The following is a 23,515-nucleotide window of genomic DNA, read 5'->3' as shown; positions in this document are numbered from 1 at the left end:
CTGTCACCCACATTTGCTGCATGCAAGTATTGCAACCAAAAAGAATGACTAGTTTAGAATCTTGTAAAATGCCCTAATTTGTACAATAAGGCCCCATTCGTTTTCATTTATTTGGGTAAGTGAAGAGTTTGTTTGGATAAATTTAGTTCCAACATCCTTGTGTGATATAAGTTACTCGGTAAAGAGAAATATGGGAGGAAGAAAACATTATTGTTGTGCGAGTAAATTGCTAATCCACCCTTATGGAGTGTATTAGTTACCTGGGTATACACTCTCTTATCTTTATTAATCACCATGAAACACAATATAACAGCAGATGAATACGGGATTGTGGTCAATTACCCGATTGATCAATTTACTGCCATTAAATACTTGAGGCCAAAATGGTTTTCTATTTTTCTTGGGTAGAAAGAAACCATATCTTGTCTCTAACTGCAACAATACAAGAGGTTGATGATCCTGCAACTTTGGTGTTCAACAAAGTTTCCCTTAAAACTCTTCCCGGATCAATTCAATCTCTCCGTTCATTCTGAATTGCAATCATAGAGTTTGACATAGGCTGTCGTGCATATTCTCTTGCATCAATGCCCTTGCTCCAAACACACTGATGATCTCCTCTGTGCACAGATGAAGTGCGCATCTTCTCCTTTAGGCTTCTTGATGTCATCCTTCGGTAGGAAGCACGATGCCGATACCAGTTTCAACATTGTCTTGCTTAAAATATTTTCAACAATGATATTCAGTTTTTCACGTAGAACCCAGAAAAGAATGGGAATAATGGCTACAACAACGATTCCAATTAAAAAGATAAATTTCAGTTTTTCTTTTTTAATCTCTTCGTCTTTCTTAATTTGTTGAGTTTTGTTGAATTATTAATGCTCTCCAGTTATGATTTTCAATAAACAGATTCGATCCGTAAAACAAAACTCGAAGATGAAAAAGAAAAAAAGATAACAAGACTTGACCGTGAACGTCACTCTACACTTCTTTCTTAACGTGGTAATTTTTTTTTTTTTTTTTAAAGTCGTTTCTTAACGTAGTATTAAACTGGTTAAACAAAGTATTAACCTATTAATTAGTCTTGATCGTCACTATAAAAGACAGAGAGAGAAAGAATTATTAAATTGCTTTCCAAATGTTTTCAACCACCTGGTCGGTTGGATTGTTTAATCCTCAACTTGGTTAAGTTTTGGGTCCAGGTTATCTTAAAACTTGTCGATCCTTTGAGAACCATTGACTTGGCCCGACCTGCTGATTTGGGTGATTCAACCATTGACCCATTTGATTTTGTTAACGGGTTATAGGTTATAAAATGCAATTTAGAAGAAAATTTTGGGAGTTTGTAACTTTGCACTTGATCAGCTTGTGTTTGGTTGTAGTGCAATTTTATTTGCACTAGTATAAATACAAAAAATGTTCAATTTTTTGTTTAATTTTATTTTGGGTTTTACTTTATTCTGCTTCATGTCTTATTACAATCAAACAAAATAAGCTAAAATTTGAAACAAAAATAAGTTAGAAATTACACTCAAATCATTTGCACTACCATAATTTTGCATCAGTACAAATTTATTTGCATTGCAACCAATTACAGCCCGATAGTCCGACTGAAGTAAGTAATGTTTATTTGGTTTCGGACTCAAATCTCAATTTTTAGCTTTCTTAAAATTGAAAAAATAAAAATAAAAATATGTTATATGATTATATAATAATATGAAAAATGTAAAATGTAAAATGTTTAATTTCTGAAAATTAAAAGTAAAGATGCCATACAATTTACAAAAGAAAAAAAATGTCGATAAACAAAGAAATCCGGATTATCTGGATGAGTTCAACGTACACACAATGGCTCATGGACCTAATAAGATCGCCGCCCATAATGGGCCGTCTCCCTTTAGTGGATCATTGCCAGTAATTTGCATGGGCTTGGGCTGGCCGTATGGGCATCTGAATTTTGAGCCCATAGACTGATCTAATGGGTAAAAAAAGTCATTGTCCATGGGGCTGAGACTGAAGCCTAACTTAATATTCCCCCATTTTTTGCATGAAAGTCTTTCAGAGTTCAGACAATTAAACGATGTCTTGAATGAAAGGGTGAAAGCGCTCTTATTGTAAGAACTAAGAACCCTCACGTGTCTATCTTCCTTTGTCTGTAAAATAGGACGATGTTAAAATCTTAGACCTTTCTATTTTCAGCCAATTCGTAATTAGTGGAGTACGATTTTAATATAGGTGCGATCACATCTGATCATCTCTGCTCTGTATGTACAGTGGAGACTGGAGACTCTGGACCATAGACTCATGGAGAATTCAGAATTGGAGACCACCCGCCACCGCCAAGAGAAGAGAGTAGCATTGAATGAGATGTCGTCTTAATGGTCCAAAGAAAAATGGTTCTGAGTTTCTGACTGCTCACGTTTTTCAACCAATTAGTTTGATTCTTAGGTATAATCGGGATTGCTTCGAAGGACTGAACTGAAACCCTGCGATTGGGTTTGAAGGAAATTCCCAAGGAATAGCGATGGAGAAGTATGCGATTCAACCATTAGTCGCGATTTTGATCTCTTTTGTAATCGCTTCGAGGGCTTTCAAGCGGAAGTCTCTCGATCGGTCGGGAGCGCTTCTGGGGTTTCTGGTCATGTCTGTCCATATTGCAGTTGGATTGAGGTTGGTTCTATTTCGTCTCCTTTTTTTTTGTTTTTTTTTACTTTTCCTTTTTTTTTCTTTTGTATTTTTGGTGATTGAAGCTATCTATTTTCGTAAATGTTTAATCTTATGATGTTGGTGTCTGAACCTTCTATTCATTGTTGGATTGGTTGAAGATTCGGCGCTCTTCTGCTTGTTTTCTTCTTTTCTTCGTCTAAGCTTACCAAGGTCGGGGAGGAGAAGAAGCGAAGCGTTGATGCTGACTTCAAAGAGGGTGGCCAGAGGAATTGGTAGTAAATTTCTCCTTTCTTGATCCTTTTTGAACTGTGGACGACTTTGAATATTTGTTAGCTACGGTTAATTTGTTTTTTTTTCTTTGATTTTAAGGAGGGGGGCTCAAGGTTTAATTCCCTCTCTGATTCATTTCATTTGTAGACCCAAGATCCAGAAATGAGTTCTTTTCTTTCAGAGAGAAAAACTGAATGATGAAAACTAATATACCCTGAATATATTTCTTTAAGAAATCTTCATGATATTTCATGATGCCTTGCATCGTATAGTTGCATACAGGCTTTTGGCTTCTTTATGAAAGAAATAGAATTTTGACTTTCTCTAGGCGATGCTGGTTTAATTTCTGTTGCCATTTCATAACCATTAACCAGAAATATAATGCACGGGTAAAACTGAAAGGCTAGCTGGATGATAAATGTCCATTTCCTGTATATCCATGTTTATGCAATGCAGAAGCTGTAAGCCTCTTTTCAATTTCCTTAAGGGTACAGGTGCTAGCTAATAGTGGCATAGCTACAGTTCTAGTCGTGCTTGTTGGGCAATCAATTGGGTGGCAGGATAAATGCTTAGACTCAAAAGGATCAGCATTAGTAACATGTCTTATTGGTGGTATAATTGGACACTATGCCTGCTGCAACGGAGATACTTGGTCATCAGAGATAGGGGTGCTTAGTAATGCACAGCCACGATTAATCACAACCTTTAAGGTAAATATCATTTCGTTGCTTTGGTATTTTTTTCATACTGAATTCATGGAAACATTTGCATGGCATCTCATCAACTTAATTGTTACTAAGAGGTTCATTACCAAAAGAAGGAAAAAAAAAACAGAGAAAATTGCTAGCAAGAGCCAAGAGGTGCTGTGCTCTAGGTTGTTAGAAAACTGCAACTTTATCTCATTCTCAATACTAAGGCTTCCCTTTACTGTTTCTAGAAGAGCAAAAGTGATAATACAGCTATGTAATATGTTTGATCAAACATTGCTGGCATTGATGAGAGTGGAGAAACACAATAGCAACTTGTTTTGTAATAAAAAAATTACACCAAGGGGCTGAACTGGATGACTCATTGTCTTGTCTTTTAGTGAATAAGTTGTAAGGAGGTTTTGAGGTCTTTAATGGTTGAACGTTGAAGCTGAAGTTCGGTTGATTACATTGCCTCTGAATGTTTTATTATATAATTATTTTATCAAATAAAAGACAAAGCAATGTCATTTAGGTCAGCCATTTCATCCGTTATCAAAGCCCTCCTAAGCCTGATATTTGACTTAGATGTACTCACTAATGCACTTCTATTGCTCTCTCATACTGCCAACCAAATCTAAGGTTAGATATAGCTAATCCCCCACTCCCATTTCATTTACTGTAGGTGTGGCATTGACCCTTTTCCAGGTTTTTTATAATTAGTTCCTAGTTTATTTAGAAATCCTTGATCCTTCATCTTAGCCTCTTAGGTCATTGTGGCTGGCTTCCATCAGGGAGAAAGTTTGTGTAGGATTTCAAGCAAGGATAGCATATAATATTGTTTTTGTGTTCTCTGAGGTTCAGTATCACTATCTCAATCAACTGGAGGAAAATTTTACATCCTAGCCTTCATAGAACAAGGTCTATCAAGTATCAACTGAACTTTTCTCTATTTTTCTTCCCTCTTTTTTGTGTGTGTAATACTTGGACCTGAAACCGTGCCTGGTGTTATAGTTAAGTCATCTAACTAGAAATCAATTGTTGTAATGGAGTATATCTTTTTTAGTGCTATAACCTGTGTATCCTTGAACCTGTGTTTGGTTTGAAGGAAAAAGTATGGAAAGGAAGGGAAAGGTAGGGAAACCTTTACAAACCTTTTATATGTTTCCTTACCTTTTCCTTCAAACCAAACAACTTGTTGGAAATTTTATCCTTACCTTTTCCTTCAAACCAAACAACTTTGTTGGAAATTTTAAAATCCACTTGCAGGTGGGATTCCTTCATTTAAACTTCAAACATATGCTAGCCCTTGAATTTTATTCCATTATGAAATTAGAATATTAGATTAAATTGGTTGTATTCTAAGCATAAATGACCCTCTGATTCATTTCTCTCCCATGATCTAAACATGACTGTTGTTGGTAATGGCTCTGCTACTGTTAGCAGCTTGGAATTGCCTATTTCTACATATTTCTTAGAACATTTATTTAGGCTAAAGGAAACTTATTCACTAATGTGATGCTCTTTTCTGGAATCTAATTATGTGTATCAGCCAGTACGGAAGGGCACAAATGGTGCTGTGACAACAACAGGACTCCTAGCAGCTGCAGCAGCAGGCAGTGTTATTGGGCTGACATTTGTTCTCTTTGGACTTTTCACAGCAAAATGTGCTTCTGATGTAGCTTTGAAGCAGCTTCTGGTAATACCAATCGCTGCAATTGCAGGGCTACTTGGAAGTATAATAGATTCTCTGTTGGGGGCGACAGTGCAATTCAGTGGATTTTGCACTGTACGAAATAAGGTAATAAACAATTAACATACATCAATTTGAGCTATTAATTAGACAGTGCATTATTTCCAAATCCCTAACAGTTGATTGTCCAAGGTCATTAGCCACAACTTTTCACATTGTCTGACACTTTCTCTGGTTTTCCAGTAAACAGGAATAACAAGGGCTTGAATTTCTGGGGAACTAAAAAATTAAATATCATAGGAGAAGTATCTTCTATTATGTAATTGGCTTTATATTCAGTTAATTTAATAGACCACATCAATGCAAGCCTTTGCATGTAGGAGAATAATATATCTATAATTAGAGACTGCGAAGAATGATGCTGATAACTGCTCACTTGTAGTAAGTGGTACCATATTGAATTTATCAATGGCAACCATCTGATCTTCATTGAATAGGGTCGATGGATGATGGTCTATTTCAACCTTTGATCCCCCTCCCCCTTTTTCCTAGAACTTGGGATAGGATGTTGTGTTTTCTCTTGTTTAAAATTGTTACCACGTTTACACAACCTTAGAACTTTCAGTTCTGATACAGAGATTCTTAATTGTCTTTGAAGGTGGTTGAAAAGCCAGGGCCAACCGTGAAGAAGATATCGGGCCAGAGCATCCTTGACAACAATGCTGTAAACTTTGTATCGGTGTTGCTAACCACACTGTTGACCTCCATTACCTGCTTGTACATTTTCTGATAAGCCCAATTTGCCAACATTTGTAATCAGACGGTAGGAGCTTCAAGAGGTCTACATGCTACAATTCAGAAGTTGCACATGGTGGTCCAGGATCTGTATGACTTTATTGATCATGGGCATAGGAGCTAGGAAGGAAGGTCACTCAGGGAAATAATTTGATACCTAATGGATTGACGAGTAGTTGATGCTTGTTTGGGAAATCTCCCGAGTATTTGTGTGCGAGTGAGAGACACTTTTCATCCACTGGTACTATATAGAACAAAAATCCATAAATTTGTGAGTTAGATTACTACTTGAAAGGGGTCCTTAGTCACAGCAATCTTTCAAGCTTTTATGTTTTTCTGTTCTTGGCAATTATCCTGATGCCATAAAAAAGATGCCTGCATCAGACTAAGGGCAGCAGCAACAGGAAATGTAAAGCAGCACTTGCAAATCTTATAAGCAAGGGTTTAAAAACCGGACCAGATATGGAACTGTTTTGGGGACCGACTGTCCGGTTTGAACAAATGGCCCGTTCTGACTTTGAATATAAAAAATTAAAAAATAATTAAAATAAAAACGCCCAAAAGCTGTTGTTTGGGTTATGGTTCAACTGCCTGGGCCAGCGGGTCACTGACCAAATCAGCGGTTTTTGGCCTAGGAGAGGTTTTAGGGAGAAATGGAACTGATTGCCTGATCGGTTCCTGGGTCAACCAGAGTCCGGTCTGGTTTTCAAAATCATTCTCATGATAGAAAAAACAAAATCAGCAAAACACACACACACATCAAAATCCATCACAAACAAAGCGATACAAATAAAGACTCCTACCTTTTTTTGATAACTAAATAAAAAGACTTGTCATTCAACAAATAATCAAATTCCTTGGGGATTACTAATTAGAGTTTGGTTCATGGACCAGAGAAATTTCATCTGATTCTGATAAAAAAGGGAACTGGAAGTGTTGTAGAAAGAAATGGTGATCATTTGCAAAGAAATCAAGAGCATCAGAATTGAATCGGAAAAGGGATAGAGATGGTGGAGAAGCAAACCAGGCGTAGAGGAAGCTCTAAGCTATTCTCCTTATGGCGTTTTCAGACGTGGTTCAAATATGACATCTATTGATACCCCGTGGTGCATACATTCTCTCTGATTGTCTTTCTGTGTGTAGTTACAGAGCTTGAAGGATGTGTATCTAATTATCACGTAACGTATAATAGAGTTTCACTCTCCCACTTCGTTGATATACAGAATTTATAATCCCAATAATACCCTTGTTTATTTTACTTTATCCATCACTTTTCTGAAACAACATTTGGTAGTCGAAGTGGTTTGATTTTGTTAGCTTCAGACCAAATCAAAATATAAAGGTGAACCATATTTTTCGTCTCATATGCAATGGAATCCACTGGGTTCGATGACACGAGGTGAGTTTGTAGCAATTAGCTCAACTATATTTTTCTCTTTCTCAGAATTCTGTCAAAACTCTTGTTAAGATATGCTTTAGACCGATGCAGTGAATGATAATCCTTTTAGCCGATTCTATATTGTTTTTTTTTTTTTTTTGGGTAAAAATCCTCAATTTATTCAACGTTCTTATCTTTCTGCAATTGTCCATTGATTTACTCCCTGCTATTGTGTTATGAATCCCTGTGAAATGTTATAAAAAGTAATTTGAATTTTGAAACAAAAATGATTTGAGCACACCACTTGTGGGCAACGCCTATATCTCGTGGATGGTACCATTCACAAAAAGAGGCTTTTGATATTAGACATTGCATGCCCTAATATTTCTTTTTCTTTTTTTCAATGATATAGAAAAAGAAATTGTGGTTCTTCTCCTTGTTCATTGTATAATTTGATGATATTCCTTTTATTTTTTTTAGTATAAGTTTTACTATTTTTATTGTAATTTTAAACAATTCAATAATTTTTATGATAAAATTTAAAAGGATAAATCTCTTAAACTATCCCTACTGTTCACGAAATTGACAAACTATACCCTTACTGTTTAGATATTGTCTTGTGCCTAACACCTCCCTTGTGTTAATTTTCTGTCACACTCTGTTCACATGTGACATCATGTGAGTGCTAATTATTTTAAAATTCCTAAAATACCCTTATTGTTCACTATCCTTATCCCTTCCTCTCGACTTGGCACACCCTTCCTTCTCTGACTTCTCTCTCTTCCCTATGGTTCCTGGGAGTAGGGGTGTAAATGGTATTCTAAAATCCGATTTCGAATTTGATATTCGACATAATCGAATCGAATTCGGATATGACCTAATTCGATTCGATAAATATCTGAATTCGATCGATTATTTAATTCTTATATATAATATATAAAATAAATAAGTTAATATTTATATACTTTATATCAATAAAATATTTATTTTATATATTTATTAATTATCTAAATTAATTAATTAATCAAATCGAATATTCGAATATTTAATCGAATTCGAATATCGTATTTTCTAATCGGATTTGAATTCAGATATTGCCTGATTCGATTCGAATTCGATCCGTTTACACCCCTACCTAGGAAAAAGCTTCTACGAAGGACCGACATACCAAAGTTGAAGGTCGGGGGCGTAGGATCCAGATGCCTTCAACCTGCGCGACGAGAATCTTTCAGCTCACAAGAGAATTCGATCACAAATCCAAAGATGGCAATTATAGTGATTAGAAAAGGCAGCACTGTCATCGGTGGCAATTATAGTGACGATGGAAACACTAGCATCCTCTCCCATGGAGAGTAATGAACTGGTCTACATAGTTAGTTGGGTTTTATTTTGAAATTTTGATGAATAATGAAGGGCAAATTCGATATTTTATTTTTTTCTGTTAGTGTTTAGCGGCGTGACAATTGTCATAAAACTTAAGGGTAGCGCAAGACAATATCTAAACAGTAAAGGTACAATTTGTCAATTTCATGAACAATAAGGATAATTAAAGAGATTTACCCAATTTAAAAATTTATCAAAAAAATATTTTTATTATTTTTTAATCATTTTTATATTTATTTTTTTTTAAATTTAATTTTTTATTGGTTAATATGGATTTATCTATACTATTTCCAAATTGATTAATACTTAATTCTAGTCACGCTGTCTTAGTCAGTTCTCCTGCGCTGCTGCCACATTGGGAAAGCCAAACAAGCAATAAGAGGTGGGCATCCCCCACCTTAGTCACGCTGCAACGCACAGACACACAAAAGACTCATCAGAGACTGCTAAGTTGGTTAGGAAGGAAGAAATCTATTAGCCCTTCAATTTGACAGAACGGATACTGATGAATCAATTTTTAGTGATGTATCAATTTTTTGTGCTAAGTACCTCGTCATTTGGTCTGCTTCCAAGTGGCCGATGACTCAGAGGCCGAAGTTAACTTCTGTTGGATGAGGACCTAGAAGCCAAGCTGACCAGGCCGAGTTGGGGGCAGATTAGGTGCCGAGTTAACTAGGGTGTCGAGCTGCCTGGTGGCGAGCTGGATTTATTGTTGGGCTTCGTAGTTCTTTAGAGACCTGCAAGGAATCAATGTCAGAGGACCCGGGGTGGCTAACCCGGCGATGTCGCTCCGATGCTTAGGTCAGTACTCTCATAGTAGACTGCGAGCTAAAAATCACAAAGTATGAGAGCTAGAATATGCTTATTTGCCCCCCCTATGCCATTGGGGTTGGTGCCTTTATATAGGCATTGTTTGGCATGGGCTTCACACACCGCATCCGAGATTTTCGAGAAGTCGTCTAAGTGGTTCGAGATTTCTTGAGGCAACCACTATGCATGTTGACCACCATCCGGATCGTTCGACACGTGGGCCAACTTCCAAGGATCGTGGGAGTGTTAGGATATGCAGGCCAAATTTGTCGGCGAGCACGTCTCGCAGGTTGCTAGGTCGGCGCCTGGGCCAGGCCGCTAGTCAGTGCCTGTGTCAGGCCGCCAGATTAGCGCCTATGCCAGGCTGCCAAGTCGCGTCTGGGCCAGGCCGCCAAGTCGCGTCTGGGCCAGGCCACCAGTTCGGCGCCTGGGCCCAGCCGCCAGGTGGGACACCATCAACTTGGCTAAGACAAGTTGTTGTCTAAGTGGTTCTAGGTGTCATCTAATTGTTCCGAGGTACCACATGTCACAATATCATTGGAGGGCCAAATCCGCCCTCATCAGATACAAATAACAAATAAAGGTAACGTAAAGAGAGAAGAATACAAACCAATATTGTTAACAGCAGCCATTGTTTTATAAATGGTGAAATGTAGCATTTTATAGGGAGAAACAAAGGCTTTGCTTGGATTTCAAGGTTCCTAATTTGAAAAAAAAAAAAAAACAAATGGTTTAAGTACTTGCATTTTTATTATCTAAAACTTCAATTTGGATTCCTTTCTGGTTTAGTTTTCATTTGACTTCATTTGTTTATCTGATTAATGTTCATACGCGATGCATTTCTTTTTGGGGTCGAAGTCAAATCTAGTAGCTAAGATTCCCGGATGCAATAATCCATCTATATATATATTTAAAAAAAAACACACACGCACACAGAAAGAATAAATTTAAAAGAGAAAACAGAAGTAGGAAATATGGTATGGTATGTGATTCATCATTTCCGACTTTTAACTTATAATATTATTAAAAATATTGACATAGATCTAATTAATAACATTTATTAGTGAAAATTACTTAAAATATAAGATTTAATAAGAGAAAATGAGATTTAATATCTTAATAATAAAAATTTAATGAAAAAGGATTAAATGATGTGGAAAGTAATAATTGAATTTACACATTCAATCATTACAATAATTAAAGATGGATTAAATACACAAATATGTTCATTATAGTAACATCAATGTGTGGAAATGTTTGGTTCCACCATGTTGGAGCCACGCCAGCAATCATACCTTGTAATGTTTTGAAAAAAGAAAAGAATAAAAAATGAAGCATGGAGATGTTCTTGGACAGTGTGAAGACCAATTTTGTAAATGGATTCCTCGTATCAAGCTGGATGAAATTGGATTTACTTCTCACAGAATGGAGTCTGGATTCCCTACCCACAACTCTACCTACACCTACCTAGATAACATTACAGTCCAGATTTCCTACCACGACAATAATACCCACACCTACCCACATAACATTATAGCTACACATGGGGAACATCTCATCCTCTTACATTTTATCATGCACGAAGAAATGTTCCCAATGCACGGAGATAAAATGTTCTGAGTGGCGTGGGTAGAGTACTCGTGGGCAGGAGATACGTAGTCCAGAGAATGCACCTCATACCAACCTCACAATGTAATATCATTTCATGAATGACAATATTAGTATGGAGACTTTCTCAATGCAAGGCTGAAAAGTGAAAACGCTACGAGGTTGGTGTGAGGCGTGGTCTGTGAGTATCAAATTCGGATTCCAAGCTAATATGCCGTATCATGATCAGAATTCAGAACTAAAACCAAGAGAAATCAAATTGAAAAGCCATATGATCTGGCATCGAGCTGGAACTCTTCAGTACTCGCACATCACATGCTTTATAATAATAACCAGAGAGAAACCCAGAAGACATTCTGAATCTCTCAAATAATGCTTACTACTTATCGTTATTTATGAATTTGATGCTCGTGCCGTTCACATGTATGCTGCCATAAAAGATGCTTCTTTTTTTAATGGGAGATCGATAGCAATTAAAAGATCCTAACTCTTTCATTTACCACCTGAAAAGGAAAGACCATTTTGAAGCAGAGAGTTGCAACTTACAACAACCCATCCATAAACAATGAAGGGTGAGAATAGCTGTTAATAAGAATATAAGATGATTGGGCGCCATTCAATTGACAGAACCAGAGACTCTTTCCCTGGGCTGCCTTCCATTGTTTCTCTGGGTCATCACAATGCCCCCAGGCAGCACTCATTCAAGGACTGAGCCCTCAATCCTGTCAACAAGGCTCTGTACCAACACATTTCATCTGGATGCCCCAAAAACAAAAGCAAGTGAGGAAATAACTAAGATCAAATGAAAAACACCGCTAAACTAAAATTTAGCAGGCAATAGCGGCCGTTGCAGGTGTGACCAGAACTGCTGTGTTCCCTGTCATAGGTTGGATGCTGGCAACATTCTCTAAGCGCTCCCATGTCAGCCTCCTCTTTTCTGCTGCTGCCCTTTGATTTGCTTCTTCTTCCTCCAACTTGCTTTCGCATGTAAGAACAAGCTCATCATCCAATTCTGAAAGCATTTTCCTTACGTTTACAGTCAAATTGAGAACCGACTGGTTCCAGTGGTTCCTGGTGTTCTTTTCCAGGGCTGGGAAGACGAGGGGCAGGATTAGTTGCCGGTTATGTGCGATCAAGCTGACAATGTGCTCATTGTTCCATAAGAAGAGGGCCCGCTCAGCCACCTGAAATAATCAGTATTCGATAAAGGTTAACTTCATTTCTTTACTGATGCACCAATGAAATTTGGCTTCAAGACCCAACACCCAATACATGCTTCGGCAACTTGATTCCAAAACTCGTATGCTAGAAACAGAAGCTTCCTGCCAAGTCAACCAGAAGAAAGTCTACCCATCCTATTACATCCCCAAATATCTGGGAAAAGTTGCTAGGTGTTGCTAGTTGAAGTCCAATAAAATGAATCCCAATTTTCTTTATGTTTATTTGTTTATTTTGACAAACCAATTTCTTATGTTTATGACCAACTAATTGACATCAAAACCATCAATCAAAAATGAAATGGAGAGAGTTGGCATAGGCTTTTCATGTAATTGACTGAAAGACTTATTTCAGAAGTTGGATTCTGGGGAAAATTAATGTAAAATCAGTGAACAGTAAAATATGTAAAATTAAATTGAGGATATACTGATTATCCTATCCACATCCTTTCAATTGCTAAATTGTTATGATATAAACAATTTACAAAAAAGAAAACTGACAAATTATAAAAAATTAATGCAGCCCAACACATAAACTTAATTCACATTGAACAAGAGATCTTTTTCACTTCAGTTTTCTTTAGTATTTCAAGGCAGAAACTCATGTCATTTCAAGTGACATGAATTCATGAACAGAGATACGAATGTAAGGAAAAGTCTATCGCAATCCATTATTGCCAATTGCAATAAGAATATTGCCCAAAACTAATTATCAGCAAGAAGACCTTTGAATAGAGAGGATTATGCCTAACCTAGTTTGTAGTGTTGGTGGAGTCAAACCCCAGACCTGGGGTCAAATCACATCTTCAACATTCTCAGTGTCAACCACCAAAGCAGAAAACAAATAGGAAAAAGGGCTTTTTAAAAGATTACAGTAGATGCTTCCAAAATACTTGTGCATTAAAGCTGCAAGAAGCAAATGTTGAACTTCTAAAAGACTGCAGAGAAACCAAACAATAGTTCTCATTTGGAAATATAAGAGCATCATGCATACCTCTAACAGAAACCACAGGTGGTTGTGAACATAATTACCAAGAGACACCTCAGATGTAGCTGCATGTATAAATTTCGTTCCTGGACACTATTTGCATTTTTATCACTGTTCTCACAGAAAAGGCTGCAGCAGCATTACTAGTACTTGGAAAACTTGGAAAAAAGGGCATGAGAAGAAAAGCATGGCTTTTTTTTGGCTGTATTATCCTTGGAAAACTTGGATGGCACCCTATTGTATCCCTCGACTAGTTCACCTACTTGAGGAAAACCTGCAGAATCCCTGATCATGAATCCAAACCATACATGACAACCCCAAAGGGAACCATTTGAAATCTAGGCACCCAACACTCAGGTCCCAAGGATGTACAGTATACCAAATAATTGCTTTATGGACACAGGGAATGGGGATGCCCCAGTTCTCAACTTCTGGAATTCACAATCGAACCTAATATCTATTTACCATCCATGATTCATATTTACTAATTGTTCAATCCCCAAAGTTTTTGTGCTGGAACCCCACTGACTCGTTTCTTTCTGTAACCTTGTACTATTTTAAACAGCCTTATACTAGGTCACTTGTTAAGTGTGACTCCACCCAAATTCTCAAACATGATAATCCACATAAAAGACCTAAATTTATAATCCACAATCCAAACCCACATCTGGTTCACTATGATTATATTGATTGTTTATCTAGAGCCAAATCTACCAATTATTCAAATCCTGAAACTTTTTGCTAGAAACTCCACTGGGTTTACTTACCACTTTTACTGAATAATAACTGAAATTTAAGAAATTTAACATTGAGGTCTTCCATAGCCTATGTGAACAGTTGCTGTCTCATGGAACTTGCTTTCTACATTTTATTTGTCCTATGCAAGAACTGAATGTGGGAAATGCACTTCATGAGTAAGTAGGACAATTTTACCCTGTAACTGAAACCGCAACAAGGGGCGCCCTTTTGAATTAGCCTGCATTTTCCAGTTGATCACCCGAAAAAAAAGAAAGCAAATGAACTAGTTATATGTTACAATGAACCAATGGTTGAAAGTGCTGGCGCCTAAAGCAATGGATTAGATGCTGACTACAGGCCAAGCGGCTAGGAACTTTTTCTGCTACCCCTACCCCACCAAAGGGTGGTTGATCCATTAACAGAGGGAAGGCAGAAGGCAGAAACCGAAAAGAAGTCGCCATGTTACGTTCCAATTTTTTATTTTATAAAGGGGATATATATTGCTTTGTGGAATAGTAAAATCTTGTGTTAACAAGTGTGAGAAAACAGGTTTGAGGCTTGGAGCAGCCACTCTGCAAAATATGTCAGAAGTTATGCCTTGTATCCTGTCCACCACTCCCAAAGCTCCACTTACTACAGTGGAGCTTTTAATCCGCAGGAAATTGGCAAGACCAATAAATCAAAAAAGACTTGGCAGAGCCACTAACATGCATTGAAGATATCCGGATTGAAAGGGAAGAAGTAAGTCAGTAACTCATACATTAGCAAGAGCTTACACAAAATCTCGACTGTATTATTTTTTGAGGAAAAAAGAAAGTCGACCCAGAGAGGAGTAAAATGTTTAGCTATTATAGCACCTATACAAAAGGCATGTTTGAACAAATCCAATTGATGAAATAAACAGTCCCATTTTGACCTAGTGTGAACATTTTCCAATTTGGCTGATCTTAAAGCAGGATGTAGACATTACCGTTTACTGAATACTTTAAGAAGCCAGTGCAATTCCCATTTCCTAGTTAACCATTCAGACTCCAAAACTTCAGAGGAGATCCTTTTCTAGAATTTAAAAGTTTGCATGTTAGAAAAACATACCAAACATAGAAACTGATGGTGTCTAGTAAAATATTTTAGATGCATTTAAGTCTTCAATTTAATAGGCGTAATGCCTTTTTTTGAAGAAAGTATAAAGGACTTGACATGCAAATAAGAACCATAATCTTGCTAGGTTCTCCTCCTAGAAACCAGAACAGAAATTTTGCAACAAGAGGGAAAGCAAGTTGGATGGCACCTTGTAGAACAGCCATAAAAAGCTAGAAACAGATGCAATTCCTAGCTTACAAAGAAAAAAGTATAACAAATATAAGAATACAAACAAAAATGAAAAAGAAATAACAGTTACCTGGAAATGCGAGCTGTTAAGACAGCAACGAATCCTCCGGAACAAGGGGACCATGATCTTCTGGAATTCTACCATGTTTGTTACTTCCAAAACCTCTTCCATCTCACCCAAAAACATCAGTTCCTTCTGACTATTTGTTACAGGCCAATATTTCAACAACCCCTTTATCACTGAACTTGCCAATTTGGGCTCCTTCTCTATAAACTGTGTAACACAATAGGACAATTGCTGAAGGTAAGAACCCATGCATTTTGGCTTGTGTAGAGGAATCAGAGCCTTCCACAAGAACATCTTATGCTCCTCCTTCAGTGGTAAAGCAAACCCACTAATTACACTGCCGAAAATCTCCAAGAGCTCAGCAATTCCATTATGACGTTCTGTTTCAAAGACAAAACGGTAAAATATATTGCTGACAGTCTTCCGGATGAAGGGCCTATGAACCATGAACTTTCCATAAATCCTATGCAGGATAGTCTTCAAACAATCTCTTTCTCTTGGATCCTCCGAATCAAACAGCTCAAGTAATCTCAAGATAAATGAGTGGTCTATGTACTTCTTTGCTATCTTTGTTTCAAGTGAAGAAGAAGTTACAAACCTAAGCAGTAAATCATACACGATTTGCAGATGAGACCAAGCAGGATCAAACATTGGTTCTTCATCTTCAGTTTCGCCACCAGTCGAATTGGACCGGTAATTAGGAGGAAAAACCCTAAAAAGATTAACGGCAGTCATTTTACAGATTGCCGATATCGCTGGTTCATTAAACTTGGCCGACCCAGAACCAACAAATTCGACCAGCTCTATCAATGTTTGACGTTTCAGATCTTTCTCCGCAGTATTCTTATTTGGATCGTTGAAGTCAAAAACCACGCAGCAGAGGTTCAGCTTACTAATGAACAAGTTTTGCTTCTCTGGATTCGGAACGTCCTTGAAAGATAAAAGTGGTTCAATTCCAGCGATGACACTTGCTGGGAAAACGGCAGAAGACATCTTTTTAACAGCACTTGACCTGCCTGAGGAAGCGTTCCCACTGTTTGTACGTTGGATTCCGTTGCCGGTAGTGGCGGCATTGTTAACAGAATTGCTCCCAGCAGTATCAGCAGCATCAGATTTGGCTGACTTCCGAGGAAGTCTGCTGAGAAATTGCTTCAGCATGATTTCGACGTTGGTCAAAGACAAAGCCTAGATCAAGCTCATTTCCACTAATTTAATAAATGAAACCTTCACAGGCCGGGAAAGAACCGCCGGAGAAACCTAATCCTCTGGTCATCAAAAAATAGAAGCCTTAGGTGAAATCCAAAGCAGCTAATTCAATGGACAGAACTCTAGATCTGGAACGCCATTGGAACATAACGCTTAGATCATTGTGATGGACATGAATTTTATGAGAGAAAGTTGGATCTTGCTAACATGGATAACGCCCCAGTAGCGCAAAACGTTCATAAACATGCGAAAAGTTCAAAATTGATGCGAAAACCCTAGATGCCACATGATCAGATAAACGCCATAAAAAAAAAGTAGGAAAAGAAGAAAGTAAGAGTAAAAAATACCTGCTTTTCGCAGTTCGAGGTTCGAAACCACTGTAAAGAAACCGGATCTCGAGCAAAGAAACGAAATTGAGTAAGAAACCCTAGGCATCCATCTCAGGAACGGATCCGGAACTCACCATCCTAAAATTTTCAGGGTTTAAGAACAACACAGGTAATGCGACGAGAAGCGGAGCAGAGTCGGAGGTTGAACTTCTTCAGTCTTCACAGGCATTTGAAGGTTCTTGAGGGTTTCGAGCTTCTGAGAAGTTCCACCTCCATGAACTCGGATCAATAAGTGTTTCTCGGTTGAAGAGAACTGATGACATTTTCTGAGAGAAACAGGTACGACTCAGAAAAAAGAAAAAGAAAAAAATTAAATTAAAAAAAAAAAAGAAAGAGTCGTTGTTCGGTGGTAGGCCAGATTTCAGAAAAATAGAAAAAAAAAACAATTTTAAAAAAAAATAAGAAATCGACAAAGATTGCTAAGATGCGCCGATTGTGTACTTACTACTAATTAGGTAATCCGAAGGCAGACACGGCGGTGATCTGCGAAATCATCAGCGCATGTTAGCATGACATTATTGCCTTATTGGTAGAGGAAAATTCCCGTTTCCGGCTAGCGGGCTAGCAAATTAGAAACATAGCATTTAGCTATTCTCGACAAAAGGAAAGCAGTGGGACATGGGTGGTGCTAACATGAGCCCCTTGGCTTGATATTCATGATTACGCACACATGATGGACGCTTGCGTCCTACTCCTCGGAGAGGAGGTTAGCCCGTCGGTGTCACTGCCGGCATAATCAAATCCGGTGAGTTGGCTTTGGGAGAGATTTCATAAAATAATGCAGTTGCAGTCACGACATCAGAAAAAGCCACGGAATCGAACAGGAATTCATAATTCCGCGGAGGAAGAAGGTGGAGTAGAAACATCCTACTTGATAGTGAGCGTGGAATAAATTCGGGGCATCTGTTTGGATTAAGCATGATTGGGAATTCTGTCCTTTTCAGTTATCCGGCTGGATTTAACCGCTTTTATTTGTTGACATTCTGGCCAACCTCCTTGTTCCATTTGAAGCTAACTGTTTTTTTCTGGTTAGGTGAACACCTCGGATCAGACCGGATGACCCGGGTTTACCCAGCATCGGAACCTAGTTTCATCAACCGGCCAGACCAAGCCCAAGTAGACTCAACCAATGATGCCGACAGCTGACCAGGACTCGGGTCCTTTTGGGGGTGTTCCATGTTTGGTTGAAGAAACCGATTTGTTGCTTCTACTTTATAAAATAAAAAATGTCACTTCCGCTGATTCTCAAAAATCCTGTTCGGTAAGGTTGCCTCCCAAAATATCAGCAAGAAAAATCAGTTAGTGTTGATTTGGTCTTTTCATTTAGGGTGATGCTTGAAGCTTTGCCTGCTTTGGGAGATGGCTTCAGGAATCAGTAGGTGATTTTCAAGTTGATTTTTGACATATCCATGGCAACAACGTTATAACAGTTGCATATGAGTTCAGAGCGGCACCCCACATAGAGGGTCCAACACATGCCCCACATGCAGATTTCAGTGTGTATTAAGAATATTTGATGGTGAGATGTTCCCAATACATGGTTGAGATGTGCTATGGAGCACACTTGATGAATGCTACGAGGCTATAATCTCGAGGAAAAGATTTTGACAAATCGATTCCCTAGTAAACCATCTAGTTGCAACTTGCAAATCCACTCGATGTTAAGTTGGTTGTAAAGTAATCCTCGTATCTATTTTTGCTACAACATGATTTTAGCCGCGCTAAAACCATAAAATCAAAGCCCATTGATGTTGCCCCACCTTGAATTAACTGAAATGATGTCGTGGTGGGGTCACAATAATACATCTAAGGCTATGATTTACAGTTTATGTCGCACCCTATCTCTAACCCACTCTCCAATTCGAACCTGTGTTCTCACATTTGTCAGTCCAAAATTTTATCATTACGTCAAGTAATGGCCCCTCATAAGTCATACCAAACCTATCACTAACCCACTGACTATGTTTAGCATGTAGCGTCTGGTCCACATGGGAGTTAAAGCCACAACATCAATACAAGGAAAGGGGTGGGGACAGAGCAGGGTGCAAGAACATGAGGTCTTTGACCTTATCACGAAGATTTGGACCACCTCTTCTATATTTGGGGGACGCCAAGTGACCATCTCAACTATTGGGTCATCAGATGGGTGAACCATTTGATTGAACCGTCAAACCCGTCACCAAACTAGCTTTCCATGTCAACATCGAGATGTCAATTTTTAAAACACTTGTCCGTGAGTCGCTAGTGTTGACTATCAAGCAAAGGGTTGTTTAATACAGGTATATTTTAAAAAGCAAGTATTGTTCATTTGTTCTTCCTTGACAGGTACAGGTATTCTTTCCCACCTTCAAGTATTTTAACAAAAGCAAAAATAATTTGTCTTATTATAAAAGCACTTCCATGCTATCTTGCTACTTTCTATTTACTTTTAATGTAAAGTCTTCTATCAAGAATAATTTTGTATTATTGTGCTTGGAATAAATTTAAAAGCCTATCCTGTCCAATAGGACCTGTAACTCATTGTACAAAGAACAAAACAACCACACCATTAGATGGAGTTGGCACAAAGGGATTGTTTGTGCAAAAGAAAAGCAGAATCAAACCAGCTTGGGTGGTCTAATCTGTTGCTTTTGATTTGCTTGTAGCTCCAGCTATGTTGAAAGGACACCTCTAAAATAAGTAAAGGAGGATTCTCAAGCTTTCCATCTCTCCAGTCTCTATAGTTGTCAGTCTTCATCTTCTTTTTAACTCTTTGCTCAAGTCTATAGTTGCTTTGCTTAGATTATGGCCTCATAGTCTGTATGTAGATCAAATCCAATTCATGAAATGCATATAGAATGTATTCTTTTGGACCGTGAAATACCCCTGATAAATAATTTCATCCAGTAAACTTTGCACACCAAGGATACTCCTTTTCTACTTATTCTCGGTGTGAGGTTCCCTTTTGTTTGTACCGCAAATTTCATTCCCATTAGCTCAGTTTAGAAGGAGTACAAATATAAATATGTATATTTTGTATGTACAAATACAAATACAAAGAGAAAGGTTGTTTGTTTCAACTTTCAAAGAAGTAAAATGATGTCATCGCACTTTATATGAGAGAGAATCAAAGTAGGAGAAAGATGGTGCAAATTTTGTATATAATAGACAAATGGATGAAAATTTGAACTGGGTATAATATTTATTGAGGTCATTGCCCAATGTTGGTCCCAGTATGGGGTCACTGTAAGAGTAGACCAGGTATGGTCCTAATCTTTGGTGTTTTTGTCAAGTAACTGTTCGACATAAAAGCTTAAGATGTTAGTAAGGTCCTTGAATAGTTTTTTATTTTCTAACATGCCCCTTTATGCTAAAGCCGATTGGGCTTGAAGCCTAGACAAGCACAGGTTCACTCATACCTTTGTGCTAAAATTTAATTGAGTATAATGGAGGCGGTGAGGATCAAACAGTAGAATAGCCGATTGGTTTAAAAGGTTTTTTTTTTTTTTTTTGCATAAAATGGCTATTCTTAGACTCAAACCTGTGCTCTTACACTCTCCAGCCCAAGATTTTACTATTATTGCATTCAGATTTGCACTGATTAACAAGTAGAAGAACCTTAGGCTGTGTTTGGTTGCAGTGCAAATTTATTTATACTAATGCAAAACTATGGAAATGCAAATGATTTGGGTGCAAGTTTTGGTTTATTGTTGTTTCAAATATCACTTTATTTTGTTTGGTTGCAATAAAAATGAAGTAAAATAAGACACAAAAGTAGAACAAAGTAAAACCCAAAACACATTTAAACCAAAATTTACATTTTTTTCATTTGCATTCTCATACATTTGTACTAATGCAAATATAATTGCACTGCAACCAAACACAGCCTTAGGAACAATGAGAAAGAGAAGTCCACGAGATCTAACAACTGATACAAGGTGAATTTGGATTAAGAATTTGAAAACAAAAATAGTAGCACTAACCAGAATTTGATGGGAGCTCAGGTTAAGATCCTTGGCAATCTAAGCTCCCTCAAACCTGATTATTCATGTTTTTGTTTCTTATTGAACACACAGCTCACAAAAATAAATAAATAAATAAATAATGCATGGATCGATGGCAAGAAAGGACGAACAAGTTGGTAAGTCCAGTAAGGTTGAAAGAGGTTGCAAGTTCGTATCTCATCATCAAAGAAGTTGAGCTAGTCATATTCTGACCCATCAGCCCTACTCATCTACCAAGCTCCGGTCCAATCAAGGCCTCCCATTGAGCAATTGAAGCTTTAAGTTTCTCCATTGCCCCTCCCCCTTAGGCAGCGATGGGTTTGGTAGAAAAGTTTAGAGAGAAATTTCACAAAAATTTAAGAATTTTCCCTCAACTTCTCTATTCCTCTCCTATTTTTTTTTTTTTTTTTATAAATATCAGACCAAACACAATCTTATGAAAGCTGCAAAAGAACAGAGGCAGAAAAGCATAGTGATGTCCTTATAAAACCAACCAGTGAACAAGACTTTTCATCAATTAAAATAGACAATTGGGCAGCACTTGTTTCTCTTTTAAATGGATACAAAACTTTTCAGACTGAAACATTACAGTAATTATTTCTGCCAACCTTATTTTCCACCCCTTCTAATTTGTTTTCATCACAAAACCCAGAAATTTTTTTACCAATTTTAAAATCAAAACAAACGGAGCCCTATTAAAAAACTTCTGATAATTGTTTAAATATTAGGAAGCTGAAAAAGTTTAGTATATAAAGGTAGTTGTGGCATAGAATCCAAGGCCATGTGGATCAATTCTGTCGGTCATGGTAACAATCCGAGTACAAAACAATGGGCCAGTACGGTGGGCTTATTCCATCACGTCTCTTTCTCAAGGGAACAAGGCGTACCCATCAGTACCATTCTTTGTTCGGAAACTACATCCATCACATTATCTCTAAGACTAGATTCACCAATTAAACATAAAAAACGAGTCTATCTAGCTTAAGTGGTGAAGTCTATCCATTGGGTGGTTATAGGACAGACGATCAATTCCATCTTCACCCAATATCCTTTCTTCTACTGGCCAAAGCTTGCCTAGTGTTAAAGAAGTAAAGAGGGTGACCCCACCAATCAATGGATCCTTATCCCTACCTTAAAGGCCTAATCAAGAAAAGGATGTTTAGTTTTGTGGCCTTAAACCCTAAGATATAGAGCATGTAATTGAGTGGTTCAGATTCGAATATTTTGGGAGTCTTGGTCTAGATTCGATGGTGTAAATCTCTACTAAATTCAGGTTAATATCCCACCATATATTCTAATATATTTGATTTATGGGAGTGAGCCGGTTCTTTTTAAAACATGTAGGTTTTTTTCCCTAAATATAGTTAGGGTGTGTGATGTGCCCAAATCACTTCCTCGATTTAAATTTAGCTTGGGTTAATTTGCTTTTGGCATATAACCCTTCCATATGCATTCTTCTACTCTGCAGAGGCTCTGTATTATTACTTTGGCAGATATGTAAGAGTAGATCGACTGCAAGACAGATCTGTGTAATGGGTACATAATCAATCACGAGTGAACATGTCAATGTTCTATATATATGTATGTATATATATGGTCCACATGTAGTGTGGGCCATGTGGGTCCTATGTGTAAGTAACACGGGTTTGTTCATGTGTGCAAGGTTATTTTTGAAATTGAAAGAGGGGTGGGAAGGTGGGGCTGTGGGGGAGAAATTTTCAATCCATCCTGTGTTTCATTTATTTCCACCATGGTCTCAACACTCCTTTCGACCATCTAATGCAAAATAGAAGCACCAGCAATGACCATGGTCGCAGTATGGCATTTAGGCTCAGTATGGAAAGATCATAAATATAAATATGTATAGTACAGATACAAGGTTTAAAATACAAAATATAAAGTTTTACACCTATATTTGTGTATTTGTATTCTCCCCAAGGCTCAGTTTGGAAGGAATATAAATATATACAGTGCAAAACTGCAAATAAATACAGAATACAAGGTTTTATATCCTACATATTTGTATTTGTAAAAAATGCAAATACAAATACGTTCACTGCAAAGCCTTGTAGAACTTGTACTTGTATTCTTCCCAAACAGAGCCTAAAAATAGATAAATAACAAAAAATAAATAAAAATCAAAGGTGATACTGAAAAGAGCACACACAAATTTATGTGGCTTGGCATGTTAAGCCTAAATTCCCCAAGGCTCCAGCTCAGAGGCCTCCCAACACTTCTTCTGAACCTGCCAAAGTTAGGTTTCTGTGCAGTAGAGGAGTCCTACCTCCCCTCCAAGAAAAATCCCATTTTG

The 23,515-nt window shown here is 37.6% G+C and overlaps 2 protein-coding genes across 3 annotated transcripts; one reads left to right on the top strand and one right to left on the bottom strand.

Moving 5' to 3' along the window:
- Positions 1 to 2,291: 2,291 nt before the first annotated feature.
- Positions 2,292 to 6,422, top strand: LOC104592295 (integral membrane protein (Protein of unknown function DUF92, transmembrane)). Its single transcript, XM_010251584.3, has 5 exons — positions 2,292 to 2,667; positions 2,823 to 2,936; positions 3,422 to 3,644; positions 5,173 to 5,421; positions 5,972 to 6,422. The coding sequence occupies exons 1-5, from the start codon at positions 2,522 to 2,524 to the stop codon at positions 6,101 to 6,103; spliced, it is 864 nt and encodes a 287-aa protein (XP_010249886.1). The 5' UTR covers positions 2,292 to 2,521; the 3' UTR covers positions 6,104 to 6,422.
- A 5,334-nt stretch (positions 6,423 to 11,756) lies between these two features.
- LOC104592293 (serine/threonine protein phosphatase 2A 57 kDa regulatory subunit B' kappa isoform-like) lies at positions 11,757 to 18,054 on the bottom strand. 2 transcript variants are annotated; one of them, XM_088893218.1, is made up of 5 exons: positions 17,667 to 18,054; positions 17,180 to 17,487; positions 15,630 to 16,891; positions 15,201 to 15,286; positions 12,273 to 12,471 (listed from the first exon to the last, which is right to left on the bottom strand). In XM_088893218.1, the coding sequence occupies exons 3-5, from the start codon at positions 16,782 to 16,784 to the stop codon at positions 12,420 to 12,422; spliced, it is 1,293 nt and encodes a 430-aa protein (XP_088749344.1). In that variant the 5' UTR covers positions 16,785 to 16,891; positions 17,180 to 17,487; positions 17,667 to 18,054; the 3' UTR covers positions 12,273 to 12,419. The 2 variants fall into 2 exon arrangements, with proteins under 2 accessions (XP_010249885.1, XP_088749344.1); XM_010251583.3 differs by lacking the exon at positions 15,201 to 15,286 and having other exon boundaries at positions 11,757 to 12,471.
- Positions 18,055 to 23,515: the final 5,461 nt, after the last annotated feature.

This window comes from Nelumbo nucifera, chromosome 8 (assembly GCF_055504915.1).
Source record: "Nelumbo nucifera cultivar China Antique chromosome 8, China Antique-T2T, whole genome shotgun sequence".
NCBI classification, from domain to species: domain Eukaryota; kingdom Viridiplantae; phylum Streptophyta; class Magnoliopsida; order Proteales; family Nelumbonaceae; genus Nelumbo; species Nelumbo nucifera.
This window is presented reverse-complemented; position numbering and strand designations above follow the sequence as displayed.